General features: G+C 38.9%; 1 protein-coding gene across 1 annotated transcript in view; it reads left to right on the forward strand.

Moving 5' to 3' along the window:
* Positions 1 to 24,110, forward strand: part of KLHL14 (kelch like family member 14) — a 94,222-nt gene extending 70,112 nt beyond the window's left edge. The window contains exons 3-8 of the mRNA XM_057700289.1: positions 2,432 to 2,521; positions 10,669 to 10,747; positions 18,389 to 18,579; positions 18,660 to 18,818; positions 21,740 to 21,897; positions 23,970 to 24,110. Of these exons, the coding sequence (XP_057556272.1) occupies positions 2,432 to 2,521; positions 10,669 to 10,747; positions 18,389 to 18,579; positions 18,660 to 18,818; positions 21,740 to 21,897; positions 23,970 to 24,110 (818 nt within the window). The remainder of the gene's footprint in view (positions 1 to 2,431; positions 2,522 to 10,668; positions 10,748 to 18,388; positions 18,580 to 18,659; positions 18,819 to 21,739; positions 21,898 to 23,969) is intronic.
* Positions 24,111 to 24,400: the final 290 nt, after the last annotated feature.

A 24,400-nucleotide genomic window follows, 5' to 3' on the forward strand; every position in this document is an offset into this window, starting at 1 on the left:
CTCTGGATTCACAGTAATAATTCAGAAAAGACAATAATTCAGGAATGAGAATGCTGAAAGAGGCCAAGAAATATAGCCTACAAGGTTTTAAAACGAGTAAAAATGGATAGATAAATGAGAATATCTTCGAGTAGCCTTTATGTTAGCATTTCAAAGACCTTCTCCTCCCATTTTGAAGGTTTCAATAGTTAGTTTAGTGCAACAGTTTCATTTGTTTGCATAAAGCATAACAATAGGGGTAATCAAATGAGAAAGAGGCTTAAGAATAAATCATGTATTATTTCCTTCACTTAATTTCTGCCTGAACAGGAGGAGCAAGTAAATGGCAAGAACAAAACGCAAATGTTGTTCTATTTTCAGAGGTTGTGCTTTACTTCTGGTTAAAAAGAAGATAATACGATTTTTTTATTATTTATAAAATGTGGGCATTGAGCTGACCAAAATTTTTAAACAAATATTGGAAGAGTGGTAGGCATAAAGGAAGTGGGTTTCAGGCAGTGGCCAATGTTCTTACACGCATGTCTCATGCGTACACGTGACAATCAATGCTGCAAGTTTCCTCTGCCCAGATGACGTTCTGATAAAGCAGAGTAGCACTGGGCTGTTCACAAAATACACGATAGACATAATACATGGGTAGCATAGTCTTGTGCTTGGTATTTTGGAACCAGCATCATAACCCAACCAATAAGGAGTTAATTTAAGAAAAGAAAAAAAGGTGTTCAAAATATATCCAGTCATCCAGTTTTTGCTCCGTGAACGCAACATGTACTTTGCCACGATGGACTCTGAGAAGTGAAGCCTGCAGGAGCTACATAGTTAAAGGCATTTTCCAAAGAGGTAACTGAGGGTTGAGGGGCAGAAGGACATTCCTGAGATGACTCCCTAAATCAATTTTGCTAATTCATGGGCCACACAAGTCCACGGCACACCCAAGGTCTCCATGATCCCAGAAATCGAGGGTTTCCATACCAATGCCATCTCCCTTGTGCCTATACGTTCGAAAACAACGAATATTCACAGTAAAAGTAAATACATAATAAAATAATAAAAAATTCCTAAAATCCTTTACTATGAGGCTTAAATGATCTGATTTGCTCTTTCAGAAGCTGTTTTACAGATTTCAAAGCTATGCCAGTTTTTTCTTATTTTTGTTTACATATCTTAGCCAGCATGAGTGCATTCTGAGAAAAAAGATAATAAAAACAAAATGAAATGAGAGATATATATCATCCAAAGTAAATTGGGTATAAGATAGGCTCTCCTCTCCCTCTCTCTCTCTCTCACCATTGGCAAAGGAGTACAGAGTAGGAGCTGGCCCTGACGCATATTGATTTCCCACTGCACTGGTTTCTTAAGTGCTCTGTTGATCCGTGTCAAGCAATAAGTTCCCTGCCCGAACATGCATATCACCTCTCCATTTGTCCTCACCTAGATTTAAGGTGCCCATATGATGAGCTGAACAAGGACATCATTTTTCCTACTGGTGTCACTGGGCCCAAACCACTGCATGTGATATGATAACTAATGCTGTGTAAGTTTACATTCACCATATGACATTATGATAGCAGAGACTAACACCGCACTGCACGCAGGGTGACAGGGGTGTCGCATTCTGGTCGTGTGTGTCTCCCCAAAAGAAAATGTAAATGAGAACAGATCCAGAGAAACCTGGCTTTGGTGGGTTTCTGGATCACACACCCCTCCTCTCAGCCACCACATTTGGGGGCAAAGCAGGGCAAGACGAGGGGAATGGATATCTGTGATGTTCCTGACAGTTTTTATCTTTGTTCCAGAAGAGCTCTTAAGCAGATAGATAGAAAATGTGTGATTGTGCTGCTAATGACATTGTACAGGAAATTAAGCATATACATTTGGAGAAGGCATTAAATCAGCAGGACCTTAATTTAAAAACTTAAAACTGTATGGAAATTCAGCTTGCTCATTGCTGTGGAATAGAAAGCAACCAAGCACCCTGAGTCTGTTTATGGAAAGATTGCCAGCAAGCCAAGTTTGGGCAGAGAAACTTAATGGCTCCAATGGATGCTGGGTTATTTCTTCCAAGAAGTAAGCCCCAGCCCTGACCATTTGGGAGTGTCGGTCATGGTTTTAGCCTGCGCGATCCCCATCATCAGGCAGGTGAGGAGGACCGAAGAATTGAAAGCAGCCTCACAGGTTGTTCTTGACTAATTTGCGGAATAACATTATGTAAAATTAATCAAAAGGGGTGGGGTTGGCAATTGCTGGGAACACATCACCAAGCCACGGTGGATTGGCGGGGGTGCCCCGCTCTGCTTGTCTATGTGCTCTTCCTCCTTCCGACTTAGTCTCACGTTTTATACGTTTTGGTGAAAAAACATAACTAGTGAGCCAAGGTATCAAGTCCTAAGATGGAAAATTTTATACGTCTTCTTTTTTTTCTCAATTCCAGTTATGCCATACAACAGTGCCCATCACTGCGTTGTGGAGGTGGAAAACTTCCTGTTTGTGTTGGGTGGAGAGGACCAATGGAACCCTAATGGTAACTATTGAACCACTTAATCGTGGGTGCTCGACAAGTCTGTGTGTGATGAGAGGCGCCAGTGGCAGTCCATTTTGTAATTACCGTGGAAAACATATCTCTGTGCAGCAGGGACAAATGAAGTAGTCGGTGAAGTGGGCTGACAACTGGAGGGAGGGTCAAGCGTTGAGCTGGCAGAGGATGCACGTAGCAGTGCATTCACTCATGGCCTGTCTGGGGATTTGGCGTCACCGTGACGCCCAGCCCCTCTCCTGATCCATCCCCTGAGGAACGCCACCAGCGTGAGCCCAGACTCCCTCGAGGCAGGTAGCAAGCAGCAGCTATTAAGAATTCTCACCACCTTCTCCACCACTTTTCTCCCATTTAATCAGGATAATAATCTGCAGTTTCAATAAGTAAGCGTTATCTGCTGTTGCGCTGTACATAACCTGCGCGGAAGCTCCTTCGCAGCGTGTATTACTTGACCCCTACTCTGGCTGCTGCATCTTTTACGAGGGCTTCGTCCACTGATTATCCACCATCTTCCCTGTTGATGCAATTACTTCATAATTGTATCACAAAGAGAAATTAAACATTTGAATACACTTCCCAAGCCCAACGAAGGGAGAACACTGCGCCTTGCAGAACACGCAAAATTATCAAGATATTTTTGGAAATCTTGCACGTGAAGGAAGGGTTGCAGTTGTAACCTTCTGTGTAACAGAGATCATTATGACTGAGAAACCATAAAACAGCTTGCAGGTACACATTTTTACTTTAAAACCCCAGAACAGCCAGCTGAAATTACATATACTGCATATATTTTATGGTGAATGTTCTCTTTCAGCATCTGCACCAAGGCAAATTATAGAAAATTGTTACATCTGTTCATTCTAGAAAATCTTAAAGGAAAACAACCCAGGTTACCCTCCAAGAACATTTCTTTGAAGAGAAGGGGACATTCTTTCTCAAGATCAGCTTTGTTGGTTCAGATCGTTCAGTGTTGGAAAGACAGTTCCTGGGCTTTGGGAGAAAAATTTGAATCAGGAACAAGAATGATATTTAATATCTTTCCTCTAACTTATCTTTGCAATGATGGATCTTATATGTTAAAACAAAACAAAACAAAAACTCTGGCCAATATACAATCCACTGTAAACTCTCCATTTCCTGTTTAACCTCTTCTTCCAAGGAAGTGATTTGAGCAGAATGGAGCATTTATAAGGAAACAGTGCACAGGCAGCAGGTTTATTTAAGAGAGAATCTGCAGAATTTTTTTTTTTTTTGAAGACCAGATGAAACCTAACACATGACGAGAACACACATGACAAGAGAAGATTGGAAAGTCCTGTTTCTTTTCTTTTCTCTCTCTTTTTATTTTTTCTGCCACACTGAGCAGCCTTTGGGATTTAGTTCCCAGACCAGGGATAGGACCCGCACCCCTTGCAGTGGCAGCGTGGAGTCTTAACCACTGGACCACCCAGGAATTCCTTGCAAAGTCCTGTTTCTAATGATGCTGCCGTCTCAGCCCACCTCCCTTCCCACGTGGGATAAGCCTGTGTTAAAAGACCAGTCTTGGGGGCAACAACTCAGTTTTCACAAAACACTATGAACCTCCCATTCCTGTGAGACAGACCTTTATCAGCAACACAGAAAACCCGCTCCCTGGGTTTATGCCCCTGCCAAAATAACCTGCCGCTGTGTACCGGTCAACTTCTATCAGACACACAGCCGAAAGGATGGGTGGGGAGATTAGGGGCGAGTATAAGGGACATATTCCTTCCTCTAGTCTAGAAAATAGAAATTTTGTTGTTGAGCTAATTCAGATCCCCATAAAACTGTGCCACCAGACCTCACCAATGCCTCCTCCCTACCCCTAAGAGGAGCAGTGGTTCAGTTTAAAGCCCTCAACAAATATGCCGTGAGAAAAGACTACAGAAAAGCACAGCATTGCGTTTCCTGTGGGGACACCTTTCGTGGCCACCACTCAGCGTGCTCCACGTGAAGACCCGCGTGACAAATTCTTGTCAAACCAAAGTACTGAGGCACTGCTTGCTTTTAACAATTACTTCTGATGCTAATCATGTGATTTAATGTCTCTTGCTTTAGCCACTAGGAGGCTCAAAATTGAATTTTAGTAAAACTTTAATGACTGTATGTTCATTTTACTTTTAGTCTCCATCCATATGGGCCTACCAGCTAACTCTCTCTTTCTGTAAGACCCTCGTTTAGAACTACCTGCAAGCCTGAGTCATTCCGCATTCCATCCCTGACTTGTTTGGCCTGTGAGGTCGTTTAGTACAGATCTGGGTAAATGCTGATGAGCCACTGATTAGCATCTCCTAAGTAGAGGAGAACTGGTTACACTGTGAGGCAAGCAGGCCAGTCTTTTGCACCCTCATGTCAACCAATCAGTCACTGGCTGGGGCCTTCCCCCAGGTGGGGGTGAGGGTGGGCAGTGAGGTGGTCTGTTCAGCTGAGGGCAGTTCTCCAGAGAGGGAGCAACTGTGACCATGAACAACCAACGCCACAGCAGCTAGGGAACAGATGCACCAGTCTGGTAAAGACATCTCAACTGGGTACTGACACACACATCCACCACCATCCTTTAAATGGTTTCCATGTAGCTTCATATTCCATACATCTGGTCAACCACAGCTGACCTTTTTGGTATTAGTTGTAGTATTTACTGAGTACTCATTATTTCCCAGGAACTTTGCTAAGCACTCACCTGCATCATGTGACTTAATCCTCATGACCATCCTATGAGACCTGTTCTGTGATTGCTCTAGTTTTACTCTGAAGAGTCTAAGTCAGAAGAGGTTAAACAACGTGCCAGGACACAGAGCTTGCAAAAAGATGAGGGATTCCAGTGTAGGTCTGACTCCAGAGCCTCAGCCTTTAACCAGTGTATCACATTTCCCCCCCTCACATCAACATATGTATTTGATTAGATATTAAACAACAATGATGTGCTCGCCTTTGACCTTGTGAAATTAAATCAGTATTGTATCACCATGGACAGCAGCTCTCACTCGCTCCCAAAGCGGTCTTCATTATTCCCCACTTAGAAAACCATGAAGGAACCCCATCATCTCAAAAATATGGGATTTTTCATATATAATAGCTCTTACAACTAAAAAGTAAGCAGTTAATACCAAAACTTATAAAGAACAGCAATCCTATAATAATATATAACATGTTTTAATTTCATCGCTGGCAGGGAGGAAAAATTAAAAATCCATGAGTTCAAATGTTATGTGTACGTCAGTTCCAAAGGTGAAATCTTAAGTTAAACTTTAGTTCTTATGAAAATGGTGCCTGAGATGCATGTCCTTGAATGAAATACAAAAATGTACCTTTTGATACATGCTCATGAAACACAGATATGTGCTCATAAAATACAAATATAATTTTATTTACTGATTGTCTTGATTACAGGACCAAAATTTCAAATCATAAAACATATTAGTTACTGGAAATATAAGCAGGATACATATCTTTTTTTCTACTCAGCTATAGATATTAACTCCTATTAACTCCCTTCATGTCATTAGTGATAGACTGCATTGTAATATTCTAACATAAATGCACGTATTCTGTGGTGCCCCAGTTTACAGAGAACCAATTTACGTTTGCCACTTACTGATGATTGACTCCTCAAAAAACTGCCCATGGGGGATTTCCTTTCCTTCCTGCTTCCTTCCCCTCCGCCACTGGCTAAAAACTGCCACCCTGCCCCATTTTACCAATCACCCAAGTGACGGTCAACAGCAACGTCTGGTGACAGGACATCATCAAAAAAAGACAAGAAATGGAGAAAGAGTTAGAGGAACGTGGAAATGATGAGGAGAAACTAAAGGAATGAAGAGTAATCCAAAATTCCATAGCATGTGGCCACCACTCTCAAGCTTCTAAGTAGTGTCAGTAAAAGTCACAAGGAAGAAATGAACGTCTCCATTTTATCTCCCCTTCCTCACTCCACCACACTCATTCCTTCTGAGATTTATTGTCTCCTCTGCACATCCTTTGCCAACTTCAGAACCTCTTTATCTCCCCATCCTCCATGCTTGCCCCTTTTTCACACCACTGACTCGGGCCCCGGAAACTCTTTCTTCATCTCACACCCGTATCACACCAGTCCCCGCTTAGCCTTTTCTCTGAGTGAAGGCCACTACCATTACCACCAAAGCAAACACTGCTCATTTCTACCACCAGTCTCAGCCTGTGAAGGCATCTGCCCCATTGCTGAAAGGAGGCAGATGTCTTCCTCAAAATGGAAATTCTAAACCAAACATCACAGAGAAACGCTCTTCTTCATGGTGAGTATATTCTACATTCCTCTTAACCACATTCGGGAATTAACCTTGGAACATGACTATCAAGAATGACTTTTTTCCTACAGGGAAATGATTGTAAATTCTACAGACTGTCTTATAAACTGACTCGAGACATACTCCTTCTTTGAGTAGGAGCCTCCCTTTGTGGAATCCAAGTCTTTTGGGTCATACTCACTGCTGGCAACTCTTAACTCTTTCTCTAATCCCCAACTCTTTCTGTAATCCCCAAATAAAACTTGATTTACCACGCAACCAGGTCATCCAAACCCACCCATGTAATCCTTGGAACTCATGATCTCACATTAACAAGATCCCTATAATCCTTAAATTCTTCCCTAAATGGGCCCTTCAATTTCTTTTCTAATCAAAGCCTGGCTATTCTCTGAGAGGACTGTTTTCCCAGCCTCCCTCTTCAATGGGGACTGTGTTCTCTTCCCTACACCCACCTCTACACTTCATATTATTGGAGGCAGGTAACTTTTCTACTTCCTCCTCATTGCCACTCCCACATCCTTAAAACTCACCACTTTAAAGGATGTCTTCAGATGTTACCACCTGCTGCCCCTTTATGTGGCAGCTACCCACTGTTATCCTGGAAATGCCGCCTCCTTCACTCTACCCTACCACTTTTCATTGTCCATCACCCCCTCATGCCTTTACTTCCCTCCTTCCTAAGCTTATATCCTATTCCCCATTCTTATAATCATATTAATGCATACACCTGCAGCCCTCATGTCCATCTGTCTTATTGTACTTGCCTGATAAAGCCCTGGTCCTGATTAAACCCAGCTCTCTTCCACCTCTCCCCTCCCCCTAAGCAACTAAATGTGGACGTAGGAAACCATACGGCCATGCTGGTCACTAATGAACCATGCTGGCTACCAGTCAACTCCACTAAATTTCCCTGGTCAATGCACTCTTCCACCCTCTGAGTTAATTATTACACACCTTCTCTCTCCTCAAATACCTCTTTCTCCAAAACCTTCCTCCTCACTCTTAGCTGATAGCTTTTCTTCTTAGTCCAATGAGAACAGAAGCAATTAAGAGATAAAATCTTCATCTTGCTACTGCCAAATCCATTGCTACGCATATATTTTAGATAAAACGTATCCCTGTTGTAACTTTCTGCTCCAACCTAAAGCCTATTCCTCATTCCCTTTTGCCTACTCAAGGACTTTGGAGTATTTCTGAATTTAAAAACACAGCCAACAACCAAATAAAACTTTCTCTTGATCCTGCATCTTCCTGCTATAATCTTCTTCTTTTTATGTCAAAAGTCCTAAGAAGCACTGCCCACCCTCTTGCCTCTGCCTTCTTACATCTCAGTCTCTCCTGAGGAGTCCCCACTCGGGCTTTCGTCCCCTCCTGTCCGCTGAAACAATGCCTGTCGTGGTCACCACCAACCCCCGTGTTTCTGGATCCTATGGTGAGTTCCCCATTGCTCACTCCTCTTTTTGAAACACTATTTGACGTGGCTTCCAAAATTCCACCACACTTTTCTTCCTGCTTCTGACAATTCTTTTCCTTTGCTGGTTTTTCTTCTCCCCCAGGGCTCATTTCCAGGACTCATTGTGTTCCACTTCCGTACTCTCTCCCTGAAGAGTTTCATCTTGTTCTATGATTTTAAACAATATCTCTGGACTGATGACTCCAAAATTTGCACCTGCAGCCCCAGTTAGCCAGTGACCTACCAGCCACTTACACTTTGAGATCCTATAGGCCTCTCAAGGTTAAGTTCAAAACAGAACCCATGGCTTCTCTCCCTAACCCCCCAACTACTCCTGCCTGGTCATCCCCACTTCGGCAAATTACATGACCTTCCATCCAGTTACTGTGGCTAAAAACCTGGCAGTCATCTTTAATTACTCACTTTTTCTTATACCAAAGTGCAATCTATCAGAAAATTTTATTGACTGTGCCCGTACAGTAGACCCCAAACTTGATCATATCTTGCTTCCACCTTCATTCAGGCCAGCTCTTGCCTTGCCTGTTGCGATGGCCTCCTGACAAGTCCCCCCCCCCTTCCAGAGCAGCCTTTCTATAGTCTATTCTTTACCCAGCAGCCGGAGTGATCATGATAAGAGGAAAGTGAAGCCATGCTTCTCATTTGCTCAAAACCATCTAGTGACTTCCTTATGTTCTTATAACAAAAGACAGAATTTGACACCAGTTCACAAGGCACACCGTGTCTGGACCTTGATATGCTTCTGAGTTCTGTCCAGGTCACCCCAGCATTCTTGCTGGCTTTGAACTCATGGCCAGCCCAGGGACTTTATACTCACTTTCCCCACTGCCCAAGAGGTAATTCTGCAGATATTTGCATGGCTTGCAGAAGATGTATGTGACAGGTGACCATCTTACTGAAACCAGCTTCCCCTCTATCAATCCCTGCTTTATTTTTCTTTACAGCATTTGATGTTGTATCATATATGTGTTTATTTACAAGTTTGTGTTTATTTACTTACAAGGATGAGAACTTTTTCTTGTTTACTAACATATTCCCAGAACCTAAAATGTATAAGACACACAGTTGGGTGCTCAATATATATTTGTGCAATTAATAATTGTGTTGTGTATACATGCCTGTGTGAGTGCATGTACACAGATACACACACAGACACACACACACACACACACAATCTATCTGTTTATTCCCCTGGTGAAGTTTGGTACCCATATTTCAATGGTTAGTTACACATATGTTAACAAAAAAACAGACTTTTAGAGTTCAGACCTCAAGTGCTGGGACTTCCCTGATGGCGCGGTGGTTAAGGATCCACCTGTCAACGCAGGAGACGCAGGTTCGGTCCCTGATCCGGGGAGATCCCACATGCTGCAGAACAACTAAGCCCATGTGCTACAACTACTGAAGGCTGTGCGCCTAGAGCCCGTGCTCCACAAGAGGAGCCACTGCAATGAGGAGCCCTCACACTGCAGCAAAGAGTAGCCCCCGCTCGCCACAACTAGAGAAAGCCTGCGCACAGCAACGAAGACCCAACGCAGCCAATGAATTAATTCGTTAATTAATTAATTTTTAAAAAGATCTCAGGTGCTTTAGATGATTGTCATCTCGAGTGCTACACAGAAAGTGGAATACACTCTTTTGCTTCTATTTCTTGCTTTGGTGTCAATCTGTATATAAAATAAGATTCATTTTAATACTTTGGAGGCATTACCGTGTTTCTTAGGCTCAAGAGAGGAGATAAGTTGGTTAACCAGCTCTGAGGACTCATGCCCATTTCAGCAATGTGCCTGCGACACATCACAGCAACTGTGCTGTCCGCAAATGCACCAACAGAACTTGCATGCGCCTACAACTGATTTCCTACTCTTACTGCAGTGATTGCTGTTATTTCCCTGGAGACAGAGTGGACTCTTCCACTGCTAGAACTCTTGGATCATTTAAAAAAAAGGCTCTAACCAGAGATATCACACAAGGTAGTCTCTGGAACTGATTATGTATAGACAATAACTTCACATTTTTAAAACATATAAATACCAAAATACAGAAATTTTATGCTAACTTTAGGATAAAACTAGTTTGATAAACATACTTGCTTTTATTATTATGATTGATTTATGTTTATTCCAACTCATCCACCCCCCACCCCCAAAAAAAAGTGGAAGAGAAAAAAGAAAAAAGGAAAAATGTTTGAAGGGGCCATAGATTTTTCTTCTGACATCACTTCTCAGACCATGTTAAATAGTCCCTCTACTTAATTCATATGTTTGTGAAACCTGAGAACAGAGGCATCTTATAAAATACTATTAAATGTGCAAGACAACAAAGAAATCTAAGTTTTAAGTGTCTCAAATATATTCTTACAGGAAAACACAGTACAAATTTTGTCAGCAGATATGATCCCCGATTTAATAGCTGGATACAACTTCCGCCCATGCAAGAACGGTAAGTGTTTATTTCTTGTGTCTGAAACATTTGTGGCTGCTTTACCATAAGCAAGGATGCTGAATGGTTTTCCACGATAAGGTACGCTAAACAGAACCAATGAAAGACACAGGAGGCAAGATAACGAAACCTGGCCTGGTGAACTTAGATTAACTGCCTGATTAACTCAATGCAGAAAAATCATCAAATAACTCAATTATTTGTTCCAATGTAGGAATAAAAATGTGTATGACTTTTGTTACTAGCTAAGGTTCACTTTTTTATTGAAGTATAGTAGCTGTACAATATTATATGTGTACAATACAGTGATTCACAATTTTTAAAGGTTATACTCCATTTATAGTTATAAAATATTGGCTGTATTCCCTGTGTTATACACTATATCCTTGTAGCTTATTTTACACTTAATAATTTGAACCTCTTAATCCCCTACCCCTACCTTACCCTTCCCGCCTTCCCTCTCCCGGTTGGTAACAACTAATTTGTTCTCTATATCTATAGGTCTGCTGCTTTTTTGTTAGATTCACTAGTTTGTGATATTTTTTGGATTCCACATATATGTGATATCATACAGTATTTGTCTTTCTCTATCTGACTTATTTCACTTAGTATAACGCCCTCCATGACTTGTCTTCCTTTTCCACGTTGCACTGGGTTTTTTGACAAGCAGAGCTACAATTTCACTGGCTATTCCACTCTTCTTAGTTATAATATACATAAATCTTATCACTGAAATATAAAACACCATTCTCACAATGATATGTATATACTTTGATGTAGAAATTTCAATATTGAAGTTTTCCAGTTTCACTATCTCAAATTCTTTACATTTACCTCCTTAAATATCTCCCCATCATACATTCAAAAAACAGGTGATCTGTTAGCTTAGAAAAAAAAATGGTTTTGCAAACTGTCCTCTCACTTTTAATCTAGGCAGTGTTTATCTCACCCAATTCTCCTAGAATCAAAGGACAATAAGGCAACTATGTTTATACATATTCCGTTCTCCTGACTGTTACTTAGGCAGGAGGCCATGGCTTAATATGCACATACAAATTCACATACTAAATCTTGAACACTTGGTTCTTTTCAAGTAATATCTCAACATCCTCTTGAGCAAATTCTCCAATATAATAGTGACAATAAGCTGTAACCTATTTCCTCTTCTCTATTGAACTAAGAAATAATTTTCTTTCTTATTTCCTTCATAACCTTAACATCTTTTTTAAACACTCAATCAGATCACACTGAGATCAAGTCAAATCCTTAATCATAAGTTCCAAATTAAAAAGAAACTTTCAGATCATACCATTCACTCAAAATATACATTACTGCAGAAAGAGAGTATGACCTTCTGCTATAAAGAAACTTAATATCTAACTTCCCATCCCATACAAGTATATTAAAACTCTCTTTCAGGAGACTAAAAGCTGTACATTGAAAATAATGAGGCACAATATAGTCTAAGGACCACAGACACTATTAAGAATGTCTAGTTCAAAGGTACCTCAACATATTATTCTGAGTCACTTAATATCCTGACAAATTTCTCAATCCTTCTGTTATGTATATACGTATATATAAAAGCATCTCCTGATGTCTTTCTCCAATGTGCCTTGTTTCTCTCCTTTTGGGGTTATTTTCCAGTTGCTGTTATTGTAGCTGCATCACTTTATCCTTTCATCAAAACCACTCCAAAAAGTTTTATTTAAAAAAACACATTTTAAAAGCACACATCAATAACATGTTTGAAATGTCAGCAACTCATCACCATGGTCCCCTTTGCTGGGGGCTGTTCACCACGATAATTAACCTTCACGCCTTGGGTTTGGGAGGCATCACTCACGTCGCGGTCAATTATCTCACTGTAGAGCCCCTGAGGATGAGAAGTATTGCAGCAAAACCTAATTAGTAATTTTTTAAAATGTGTATTGTTTACTTGATATTCTATAATGACTTCCTCTGAGGCAGTATGGCCTATCATGGCAGGGTCCTACTTAGACAATTTTTAGCAGCTCATTGACCTGATAAAAAGACCTGCCATGGTCTGTCGGCGCCCGGCAGCCACCGTTGACAGGATGGACTGTTTAACGTTTCTTTCGAAGTCATTATGGTATATCATGTCAGGTCCCTAGTAAAAGAAGTTTTTTTTTAGATTTAGAACAATCAACTCGATAGACCAAATAAAGAGCTCCTTCCGGAGCTGAACGGGAAAAGGCAGATCTCACAAATGCCCAGTCAATCTTCTAGCTCCATATCTCCTATGGGTTGGTTGACACAGGCAGCAATCTATAACTTAAAATGAAATTCTTCTGTCATTGCCAAGCTTCCATTCAGCATAGCAAGTACAGTCAGCTACCAGCATGGTTTAATTGGTGATTAAACAAAGAAGGAGAAAAAATCTAAAATATATGAGATACTCTTCAGATCAGAAAAGAGGTTTCTTGAGACATTTAATTGAGTTAATTTTGCATTGTATAGATCATGAATCAAACTCACCAGAAGTTCCCCACCTCCCTCCTTCCATTAGCTGCTGCCAAACTGCTGAGAAGTTGTTATTATGCTGAGAAGTTACCAAACTGATTGAGAATAATAGAAATACATTGAAAACCACCTCTGGGGTCACCCACTCTTACAGAGCTGGCTGGGCAAATTCCTAGGCTATCTTACCTCATCAGAGCTTCCAAGAGGGTATAATAAAAGTGCAGAGCACCCTCCCAGTTCAGCAGAGAAATGGGCACGTGAACTCCAGGCTTACTCAACCACAGGACAGCTCAGGAATTGTATGCCCGCTACCTATGAGGTTACTGACAGAAGTCACTAGTCAAAAGTACAAAGATAAATGTAAAGCTGCTAAGTTATTTTGGTCTCAGATTTAGGATTTGATTCTTCAGTAAGAAGAGGGCAAAAATGAACACAGATTAATAAAAATGCTTTGGTGACTTTCATTTTGTTTTCAAAAAAAGTAGACATTTTAGGTATTATTCTTATGGAGATATTACCCCTTAGCTAGTCCCGGAAACTAAAAAGAAAAAGAAAAAAGGAAGGAAGGAAGGCTAGAAGGAAAGAAAGAGAAAGAAAAAAAGAAAGATGAAAGAAAGAAAGAAAGAAGAAAGAGAAAGAAAAAGAAAGAAAGAAAGGAAGAAAGAAAGAAAGAAAGAAAGAAGAAAGAGAAAGAAAAAGAAAGAAAGGAAGGAAGAAAGAAAGAAAGAAGAAAGAGAAAGAAAAAGAAAGAAAGAAAGGAAGAAAGAAAGAAAGAAAGAAGAAAGAGAAAGAAAAGAAAGAAAGAAAGAAAGGAAGGAAGGAAGGAAGGAAGGAAGGAAGAAAGAAAGAAAGAAAGAAAGAAAGAAAGAAAGAAAGAAAGAAAGAAAGAAAGAAAGAAAGAAAGAGAAAGAAAGAAAAAAGAAAAAGGAGGGAGGAAGGAAGGTCAAAAGTCATTTGGAGAGCACCAGTAACAAAGCTTAAGTTTCACAGAGTAAGGGAAAAGCTAGAGGCAAATACATCAAACATGTTTCCAAATTTATACACTTTGTTTCTAGCAGCCTGACAAGAAACAATGGGAGACAATATTCTTTTTGAAAAATCTTGTTGTTTTTAACCTGATGATAAAAGTCAAAAGTTGAAACTGAGATACAGTTATAGTAATTTAATCTCACCCTTTAGGATATAAACTGACCGCCCTAAGGGTCAAAAGGATTTGTAAAGATCTATACAATACACAGGTTCAAAATATATTTATGGAGGTCATTGGTAGTCTTTTTAAACTTAGTTCATTGAATATCACCTCGGGCATTGGGTCAAGGGGTGAAAGGGTGGAGGAGGGAGAGAAGAACAATTTGAAATATAAATGGTGTAATTCCATTAAAAAGTCTTCAAAAATCTTGAGCTTCCTGTTTCCCCAAAATAAAACAGCCTAATCAGGTGTGCTCTTCATGTGGGGAGGAGGGGGGCAGGGAAAATTCCCAGGAAAGACCTGGTATGGTAAAATTTTAGCCTCGAGCAAATGTTCACAGTTGCTGATAGACCATTAACTATCCAGTGTTTCTATCATGCATTTCATGAATTCTCACTTTGGGCATGAAGGGGAATAAGAGATTCAGAACCTTCTCTCTTAAAATTTCTACATAAAAATGCACTTTTAGTCAGGAAGTGAAACCAACTGATTTTTTTCCCATTCAGAACCTAACAGTGACACTGTGTGGATAAAGCTAGGAGTACACATGGAGCATCATGCTAGGAATGCCTGGGCTGAAAGGAGAGCGTTCTGAAGGCTCCCTTGGGTTAAGAGAGGGAGGAAGGAACCAGATCAGAAAGAATGAGAAAAGTGAACTTTAGACAAGATAAAGGGAATTCGCACTGCCAAGAGGAGATCTTTCTCTTATTCTCCACTATCTAAATTTAATTAAAAAAGAGGCTTTTCACACTTGTCATGACTAACATTTTTCTCTTTTATACCAGAATATGGCACATAATACGTAGAAGAGCTCAGAATATAGGACATCACCCACATGGTCCAAATTATGGGATTGGCCCACTAAAGATGGCCTATTAGTAAAATTAGTGAACTATTTCAGACTCTCCAAAACCTGTCGTAGAATCATATGGAAGAAGGATACTGACCTACCCTTGCATCAACAATGCAAAGAAATATCTGTGTTACTTTAGTACTGATTTTTGTACATGTGAGTCAGTCTTTTCAGTCAAATATTTTAACTTGAGGAGGTAAAAGTGCTAGTAAAATAACCTTGACCTATCATATTTAATAAGAGAGCAACTGAAATCTGGTTAGAAAAATGGAAGCAACCAGTGGTCCATTTGTGTGCACTTAATTCTGCTATTGTTTTTAAACCTAACTTTATATTTAGATGAGTTTTTACTTCTTTATACTAGAAAATCCCAAATTTTTAGGTTATTAATCCCCTTGATAATCTGATTAGAAACTTCCCCCCAAAACCTTCCTCCAAACATATTCCTCCAAAAAAATGCACATTCATTATGTATATATATATACATATATGCATACATACATATATAAATGTCATATATATGTGTATATATATATGTATGACATTTTATTAAAACTTTTCTTTACAATTTCAGAGTTTCATATATCCCTCAGAAGACATGGGCCCAGGTTAACAACAACCCTTATTTAATGAAATCCATCTCATTTGCTCTTTATTCTCCTCCCTATTTTTATCCTTCTCCCCTTTTCCATTATTTGCTCTCTTCATTATCTTTCTGAGTTTTCCAAAGCACATATTTCTTTCAAAAGCATCAAGAAAATATAGGAAAAAACATAGCCACAATATTACTCTCAAATTATCAATGATGCTAACAATTCCCGGACTATCCAGAAACTCAACCTTATGATCCAGCAATCCCGCTTGTGCATACCTAGCGTATCCAAAGGAACCAAAATCAGTATCTAGAAGAGATATCTGCACTTCCATGTTCATTGCAGCATTATTCACAAAAGCTAAGATATGGAAACAACCTAAGCGTCTATTGACAGATAAAAAAAGAAAAATGTGGTGAACATATATAATGGAATATTATTCTGCCATAGAAAAGGAGGAAATCCTGCCGTTTGCGTGGTAAACATGGATGAAATGGAAGGTTATTACACGAAGTGAAATAAACCAGACTGAGAAAGACAAACACTGTATGATATTACTTACATGTGGAATCTTATTTTAAAAGTCAAACAAAGAAACAGAGATTAGAATGGTGGTTGCCAGGGGATAGGGGTGGGGGATATGGGGAGAGGTTGGTCAAAGTGTACAAACTTTCAATTATAAGTTCTGAGGATCTAATGTACAGCATGGTAACTATAGTTAATACTGTATTGTTTACTTGAAATTTGCTAAGAGAGTAGACCTTGTGTTCTCACCAAAAAAAAAAAAAAGTTACTATGTGAGCTGATGGATGTTAATTAATTTGATTGTGAAAATTATTTTACATTGTATGCACATATCAAATCATCACATTATACCCTTTACATATATTACAGTTTTGTCAATTATACCTCAATAAAGCTGGAAAAAATAAAACTGCATACATCACCATCTACAACGTATGCCATACGTATATGGTACTGAATTGTGTTAAAAAAATTAAAGAATTTAGCCGTCACTTAAAATACGGTTGGGAAAATTTATATGCAAACATCTTGATGGCTGATTTTTTAAAACTTTTTATCCAGAAAATATCAACTGCCGGTTTCTGAGCGTGAATAAATGTTGCACACTATGATGAGCACTTTACACGTGTGTTCACAGATAACCCCACGAGGAAGGTACCATCATCATCCCAATGTTACAGATGAGCAGTCTGAGGCTGAGGGGATTAAGTAACATGTCAAAGGCCACACACCCAATAAGTCACATAGCCAGGCAATCTGATTCCAGAGACCAAACTGTTCCTCAAGATGCTATATACTGCTTCCCAGAGGTCTTGACACTTTGTAAACACAGCTTGGAAAATCTCCAAACAATACAAGTCTACCTGATTCAAAACCTCTAGGACTCTTCATTTTGCTATTGACATTGCCCAAGAGTCTTGGCATCAATTTTTATAAAGACCATTAATTTATCAAACATAAATTATGTTCTCTGAGGAGCTTGGCACGTCACAATTGTACTTTTTCAGTATTGAACCACATGTTATCCTTACGAAGTACATTATTCCAGTAGTATCAGTGACAAAAAGGAAGCAAAAGATCAGGACTTGCTTAAGATTTCAACCTAGTCGTCCTAGCTCCAAATCTTTGAGTTCTCTTCCAACCTCTTTTCTTCCTCAGCTCTCATATATTATTAGTAACTAAGCCTTACATCTTCCTTTAAAATATCTTGCATCACCCATTTTCATGTCTTCTACTAAAACTCTAATTCAGGGCCTCAGTCTCTCACTCCTAGATTATGTTCCTCCTCAGAACTGGCCTCCTTGTCTCCAGTCCTTTCAACACAGGTTGCATGTCTTTTGCCTTTGATGGCGGGTGGGATAATTTAATAAATAGTCTCCCTTGAAAAAAGACTTTAAAATTTTGTGTTTTGGTGTTGTAAGAATCAACACCAAAAGCTACATAGATGAAATTCCTAAAATTGGTTATATAAGAGCAAAATTTCAACACTGTATTCAGTTCCAAAAGTTTCTCTATTTGCAGTCATACTGGGAGGAAAAAAGAAAAAAATGATAATTGAAGAAAAATTTTGATGATGTAGTTCTCTTATAAATTGGGAACAATGACCCTTGAAGGACCATAAAGAAAGTGAATGTCAAGATAATTTATTATTGTTACATTATCTACCTCATTTTTCACTTTGTCTTACTGAGCTGTGATATCCTTACAAGGTACCAAATATCCCAAACATTAGTGAACACTTTAACAGTGTTTAAAAAGCAAGATTAAAAGAGCTGAAACAAAGAGTTGGTGAATTTCTCCTCTACTGTGACTTTGGTATCAATAATGTTAACCAGAACGGGCACTGTGGATGATTGCTATACAAGGTCTCAGATTTAAAAGGGAGCGACATGTGTCATTTCCAAAGGTCTGCACACTTTTCTGATGCCCCCTCCCCCCGACTGACTGGGCTCCTTTTCTGATTTACATTGGGTTGTTTTGTTTTGTTTTCACTGTAGAAGAGCCAGTTTCTATGCATGTCGGTTGGACAAACATTTATACGTTGTTGGTGGACGGAATGAAACTGGCTACTTGTCCAGCGTGGAGTGCTATAACCTAGAAACAAACGAGTGGCGTTATGTGTCTTCTTTGCCACAGCCCCTGGCAGCTCACGCGGGAGCAGTGCACAATGGGAAAATATACATTTCAGGCAAGTCATTCTCCACTTTCCGTTACCAAGTTCAGTTCCAAGGCACTTTCTTGACTTGTGTGTGTGTGTTTAATTCACAGGGGGTGTACACAATGGAGAATATGTCCCATGGCTATATTGTTATGACCCCGTCATGGATGTCTGGGCTCGAAAACAAGATATGAACACAAAACGCGCCATCCACACTTTGGCTGTAATGAATGATCGCTTGTATGCAATTGGAGGAAATCATTTGAAAGGTCTTTTTTTTTTTTTAAATCACAATAACATTTGCATCTCATGTTTCTTGCTAAGGGGGTTTCTCGTTAGATAATCATAGTTAACCAAGTAAAAAACATGTTGACCAAATAAAATCTACTCTTTGCAAATTAGCAGTACCCTTGGGCAAGCACTTATTTTGGCTCTCCTGCAGATAGGATTATTTTGAAGTTACCACACACATTCAAGAAATGAATAATGATGTCTACAGAAAAAAAAACTAGAGCATTAATAACTGAAAAGCACGAACAATTTGTTGTAACAATGAATTCAGTAAAATAAATTATTTCTTATCATCAAAGTAATGGATTTTTTTCCAGAAAATTGTTTTTGTAATAATCATAAAGAACTTTAGTCAGAGCTGCACAAAGAAGCAAATATGTGATTTTTCTTAAAGAAAACAGTAGAATTTCATGTCTGAATTTAGAATTATTTCTTTAAAGAGTTGAATATCAAACCATCTATGATTCTCAAATTTTTTCCATTTGCGTTTTTAATAAGTAACATTTAAAGCATAGTCTTTTTAGAGCCATATTTTGGGTCCTTTCCCTCCTCATATATGTATATGGCTGCAACTTTTTTGTCGTTTGTGTGCATGTATATAACACTGAATTTGAAAGGAAAGTGGAGATACCTCTGATTTTTTTAATTTTTTATTGGGGTATAGTCGTTTTATAATGTTGTGTTAGTTTCTACTGTATAGCGAAGTGGAGTTCCCTGTGCTATACAGCAGATTCTCATTAGTTATCTATTTCATACATATTAGTGTATATCTGTCAACCCCAATCTCCCAATTCATCCCACCCACCCCCCTTTTCCCACTTGGTGTCCATATGTTTGTTCTTTACATCTGTGACTCTATTTCTGCCTTGCAAACTGGTTCATCTGTACCATTTTTCTAGATTCTACATGTATGTGTTAATATACTTGTTTTTCTCTTTCTGACTTATTTCACTCTGTATGACAGTCTCTAGGTCTATCCACATCTCTACAAATGACCCAATTTCATTCCTTTTTACAGCTGAGTAATATTCCATCGTATATATGTATCACATCTTCTTTATCCATTCATCTGTCGATGGACATTTAGGTTGCTTCCATGATCTGGCTATTGTAAATAGTTCTGCTTTGAACATTGGGGTGCATGCATTGTTTTGAATTATGGTTGTCTCTGAGTATATGCCCAGTAGTGGGATTGCTGGGTCACATGGTGAGACCTGTAATATTGAGAACATTGTTGAACTTCTTTGAATTTCAATTTTCTCATCTAAAAATGAAGAAGCTGGTCAAGTTGTTCTCTAAAATCTCCTCCAGCTCTGACCTTCCATGATCCTTGAAATTGAATGAAATGAGAAACAGGCCATCTGGGTATAGCACATAAGGTGATTCCGTACAGGCATTGCGAAAGGAGAAAAGAGTGTGGATCTTGCATCTAAGCCTGGATCTGAATCCCAGTTATGCACTTAGTGTGATCTTACTCTAGACATTTACCTCATGTCTATAGAAAATGGGGTAATTATCCATCCTTTCCTTGGTAATCGTGAGGCTTATAGTCAAAGTAGGTACTCGGTACAGAGAAGGCACACATATCCTCATAGATACCACTAGGGAAACTGCGCAAATCCCATTGTGAGTATAAATGCTTCAACAATCATCACCAAGATCTTAATGGTGAAGGAAAGGATTGCACCACAGGGTCGCAGTAAGCACATTGCTCTGTTGCTCCTAAATGTGATTTATTCCAAATGTGTGGCTCCCTCCCTCGTGTGATTTATTTTGTGTAAAAAGTCTGTGGTCTGAAATAGTCTGTCCACCTCTTCAAGAATGAAAATTTTTCTAATTTTTGGTCTATCTTTTTAATTACTTTGAAGAGATCACTATGTTGATTAATATAGCATATGTGGCATATGCACTGCGACTGTCAGCTAGCAAACACGCACAGCATGCATTTAGCCATTAAAAAAAAAAAATCCTTAAAGGTGTGATCTGCTCGGTGACCCTGAAGCTCCCATGAAAGATTTTTCACTCCTTAAATGAAAGGCAGGGCTTCAGTGGGGTCTGGGAAAATGAGCTGTTCTCTACACCCTAGTTACTGCTCCAGGCACTGAGAAATTTTATCAAAAGTGGGAAAAGTCCTTCAGTGGAAGATAGCCCCCACCCTAAACCCTGATCCTTAGTAGATGTTGGAAACCATTCACATCATCGCAGCTGTTTATACATATAGTCACACTGTAAAAAAAAAAAAGTAGAAGATGTTGAGAGAGTGAATATTCACTTAAGGAAAGCAATAAAGTTTAATCTATAAAAGTGTGACTTTTGAAGACTGTTCACCTGGATTCAAGACTCAGCCTGTCTATTGGCTGTGTGACTAACTCAGGCCATTTACTCCTTCTGTCCCTCAGTTTCTCGTCTATAAAATGAATATGATGGTATATCTATAGGGTGATTGAGGAGCTTAAATGAGCTCTTTTATACAAAGCACTTAGAAAACGACCAGCTTATTGTAAGCAGTCTGTAAAATGCTTGCTTTAACTATTACTATTTTAAACCTTTTTAAATAAGGTTTAAATAAACTTTTACTGATACTCGAAGGTCGATCAAACTTTACCAATGACATCTAGCCAGGCATTTTTGCTTCAAATTAATCCAAAACATTCAGGGTTGGAGTTTAGGGGCGGGGAGGGGGTTGGAGGTGGTGTTTGTTGTTTGTTTGTTTGTCTGTTTGTTTCTTAGGTCTTTCTGACATCTCCCAGTTTCACCGGTAAACTTATCCATGTGTCTTCAAAGACACAATTATATACTTCTTTGCTCTAGTCCTTTTTCAAAAAGAAGCCCTAGCCTGAAATTGGAACCCTGAGAGTTTATTCTTTCTTTGGTGATTCCATTTTGCTATGTCACCTAGGTTTCTCCCACCTCGATGTAATGCTCGTGGAATGCTATGATCCAAAAGGTGACCAGTGGAATATTCTCCAAACTCCCATTTTGGAGGGTCGCAGTGGTCCTGGCTGTGCAGTGCTTGATGACAGCATTTACCTTGTAGGAGGCTATAGCTGGAGTATGGTACGTGTCCACATTTATCTCCTCCTCCTTTTTATTTGTGCTTACTTTTTGTTTCCCTCCAAATGTGTTACCACCCACACAAGTACCTTTTAAGAGTATCATGTTTATGTGCACGCAGTAAATCACTTTCAGCAGTGAAATAGAATCAGTGTGGTTTCTGTGGAGCTGGCTTGCTATCTGGTCAATTGTATCACAAAATGCGGTAGGTCTCTGCTTCTCTCACACCCCCATGCTTTCCAACTAAAAGTCAGACTGAAGTGGTTTTTTAAAATGTTCTGTTAAAACTGTTTGGGAGAGTCTGAAAAGTTTCTGACCAGCAAAGCATAAAAAATGGAAATTAATTGTTCAGTTATCCACAAATTCTATTTAGGATTATGTAATTTATCATTGCTTTCCACTTTCCCCCCTCTTTATCATGAAAATTTCTAAACATACACAAAAACTGAGAATTCAACGGGCCCTTGTTGATGCACCATCCAACTTCGACACCCATCAATGCTTTGCAATACTTACTTCATTTATCCTCCCTTTAAGAAAATTTGGTTGAAGCAATTTGAAGCAAATTCTAAACATGTTATTTCACCCTAAATGCTCCAGTATTCCTCTAAAAAAAAAATCATTTGTTTATGTAAATACACTATCATTATCACACTCAATAAAATTCACAATAATTTCTTTATACCCAATCCCTTTTCAAATTTATCCCATTGACTTGAAAAAAATGTATTTTTCAACTTGATGTGTTCCCATCAGGATCCAAAAAGTCTCCCTTGTATTTGGTTATCATATCTCATACATCTCTTACAATCTGGATAAATATGCCTGCCCCTCTGCCTGTCCCATGCTATTGACTTGTTGCAAAAGCAAGGTCAGTTATCTTATAGAATATCCAACATTCTGGAATTGGCTAATGATTTCCTTATGTTGTCATTTAAAAATAGTCCTCTGTCTCCATATTGCCTATAGACTGGAAATCAGAGATAAGGACTTAAGTTCATCTTTTTTCTTTTTAAAATTTTTGGTTATTTACTTATTATTTATTTATTTACCTATTTATTTATTTTAGCAAGAACATGTAAGGAGGTGGCTGTGTAATTCAAATGACATCACATCAGAAGACACATAGGGTCTAATGGTCTACACAGTCACTTTTTAAATGATGACCATTCCTATATTTTCCTATCTATGTGTGTTGGTTTTATAAGATTAATTGGGAATTTTAATAATATTAATTAGTTTTATTTCTTTTGCTTCCAACAAGACTGTTATATAAAATTTTGAGAAGGTTTAAAAAGCGATTAGTTATATGGAAATAAATGTGTACTAATGTGTATCACTAGATACTCGTACATGTGCTTGTTTGCTGGTGGAAATTGATAGCTGCAAGAGTATGTATGTTTGGAAGCAGACATCAGGAATACACTTTCAGAAAGCAATTATGTTGGTTGGGATTTTTGTTTGTTTCTTGCCTATGGTAAAAACAAAGCTGCTTTGGTTTAGAAAGGGAAATGTTATACAAGCACTAGCCTCAGAGGTTGACAAAGGAAACAAGATTAAAGACATTTTTTATTTCTCATGTGGCCTTTTCAAGATAAATAAGTCAATGTTGAAGAAGTTGGCAAGCCTTCATATCCAGTTTATTTTAAACTGGTTTTGAACCCCATCTCTGATTCTCTGTAGTAGTAAGATAAAAATGGAAAAGTGAGGCAACAATCTAAAATCCAATTTACTTTAATTATTTGAATATTTAAGATGTTTTTCTTTTTTTTTTAACTTAAGCCAGGGGGATAATTTCCAACTTGAGGTAAGTTATCATAAAGGATTTGTTAATCATTTAGTGTATTATAGGTGCTTGACTTTTATTACTAGTCACGCAAAATGCAAAAACCCAGATTTTGAAATCTCACCAATCTCAAAATTTCCCTTAGCGTGCAAGAGTTTAAAATCCACGGGTTTCATTTGGAATTTTTTAGCAAGAGCAGAGAAACAATATTGTGTTTCTTCCTGATGTAAATGTGATCAATAAGGTGGCCATGGCACTTCTCTAAAGGCTCTTTGCTCTGCCATTCCAGGGAGCCTACAAGTCATCTACAATATGCTACTGTCCAGAAAAAGGCAGCTGGACAGAACTCGAAGGAGATGTAGCAGAACCGCTGGCAGGCCCAGCCTGTGCAACAGTTATCCTGCCCGCCTGTGTACCTTACAACAAATAACACCAGGAAACCCTGGAATGAACAGTATCACATTCTAGGAAGCAATGACAGGTGACATCCCTATTACAATAGGAACAATGCATCCTAATGGTACAACTGCTGAAACCCCACTCTTGGTTTCTGATGATTTACAAGAAGCTACAAAAGAAAAAGACCTGTTCTTGAACAGATGCTCTGTCTGTAATTTGGATTACACCAGACTTCCTGTGGTGACAGACTCTTCCATTTCAGACTGGTTTTAACTTGTCCCAGCTTTAAAACTCCTCCCGTGAATCTCAGCTTTCAAAAGG

This window comes from Hippopotamus amphibius, chromosome 11 (genome assembly GCF_030028045.1).
Source record: "Hippopotamus amphibius kiboko isolate mHipAmp2 chromosome 11, mHipAmp2.hap2, whole genome shotgun sequence".
Taxonomy (NCBI): Eukaryota; Metazoa; Chordata; class Mammalia; order Artiodactyla; family Hippopotamidae; genus Hippopotamus; species Hippopotamus amphibius.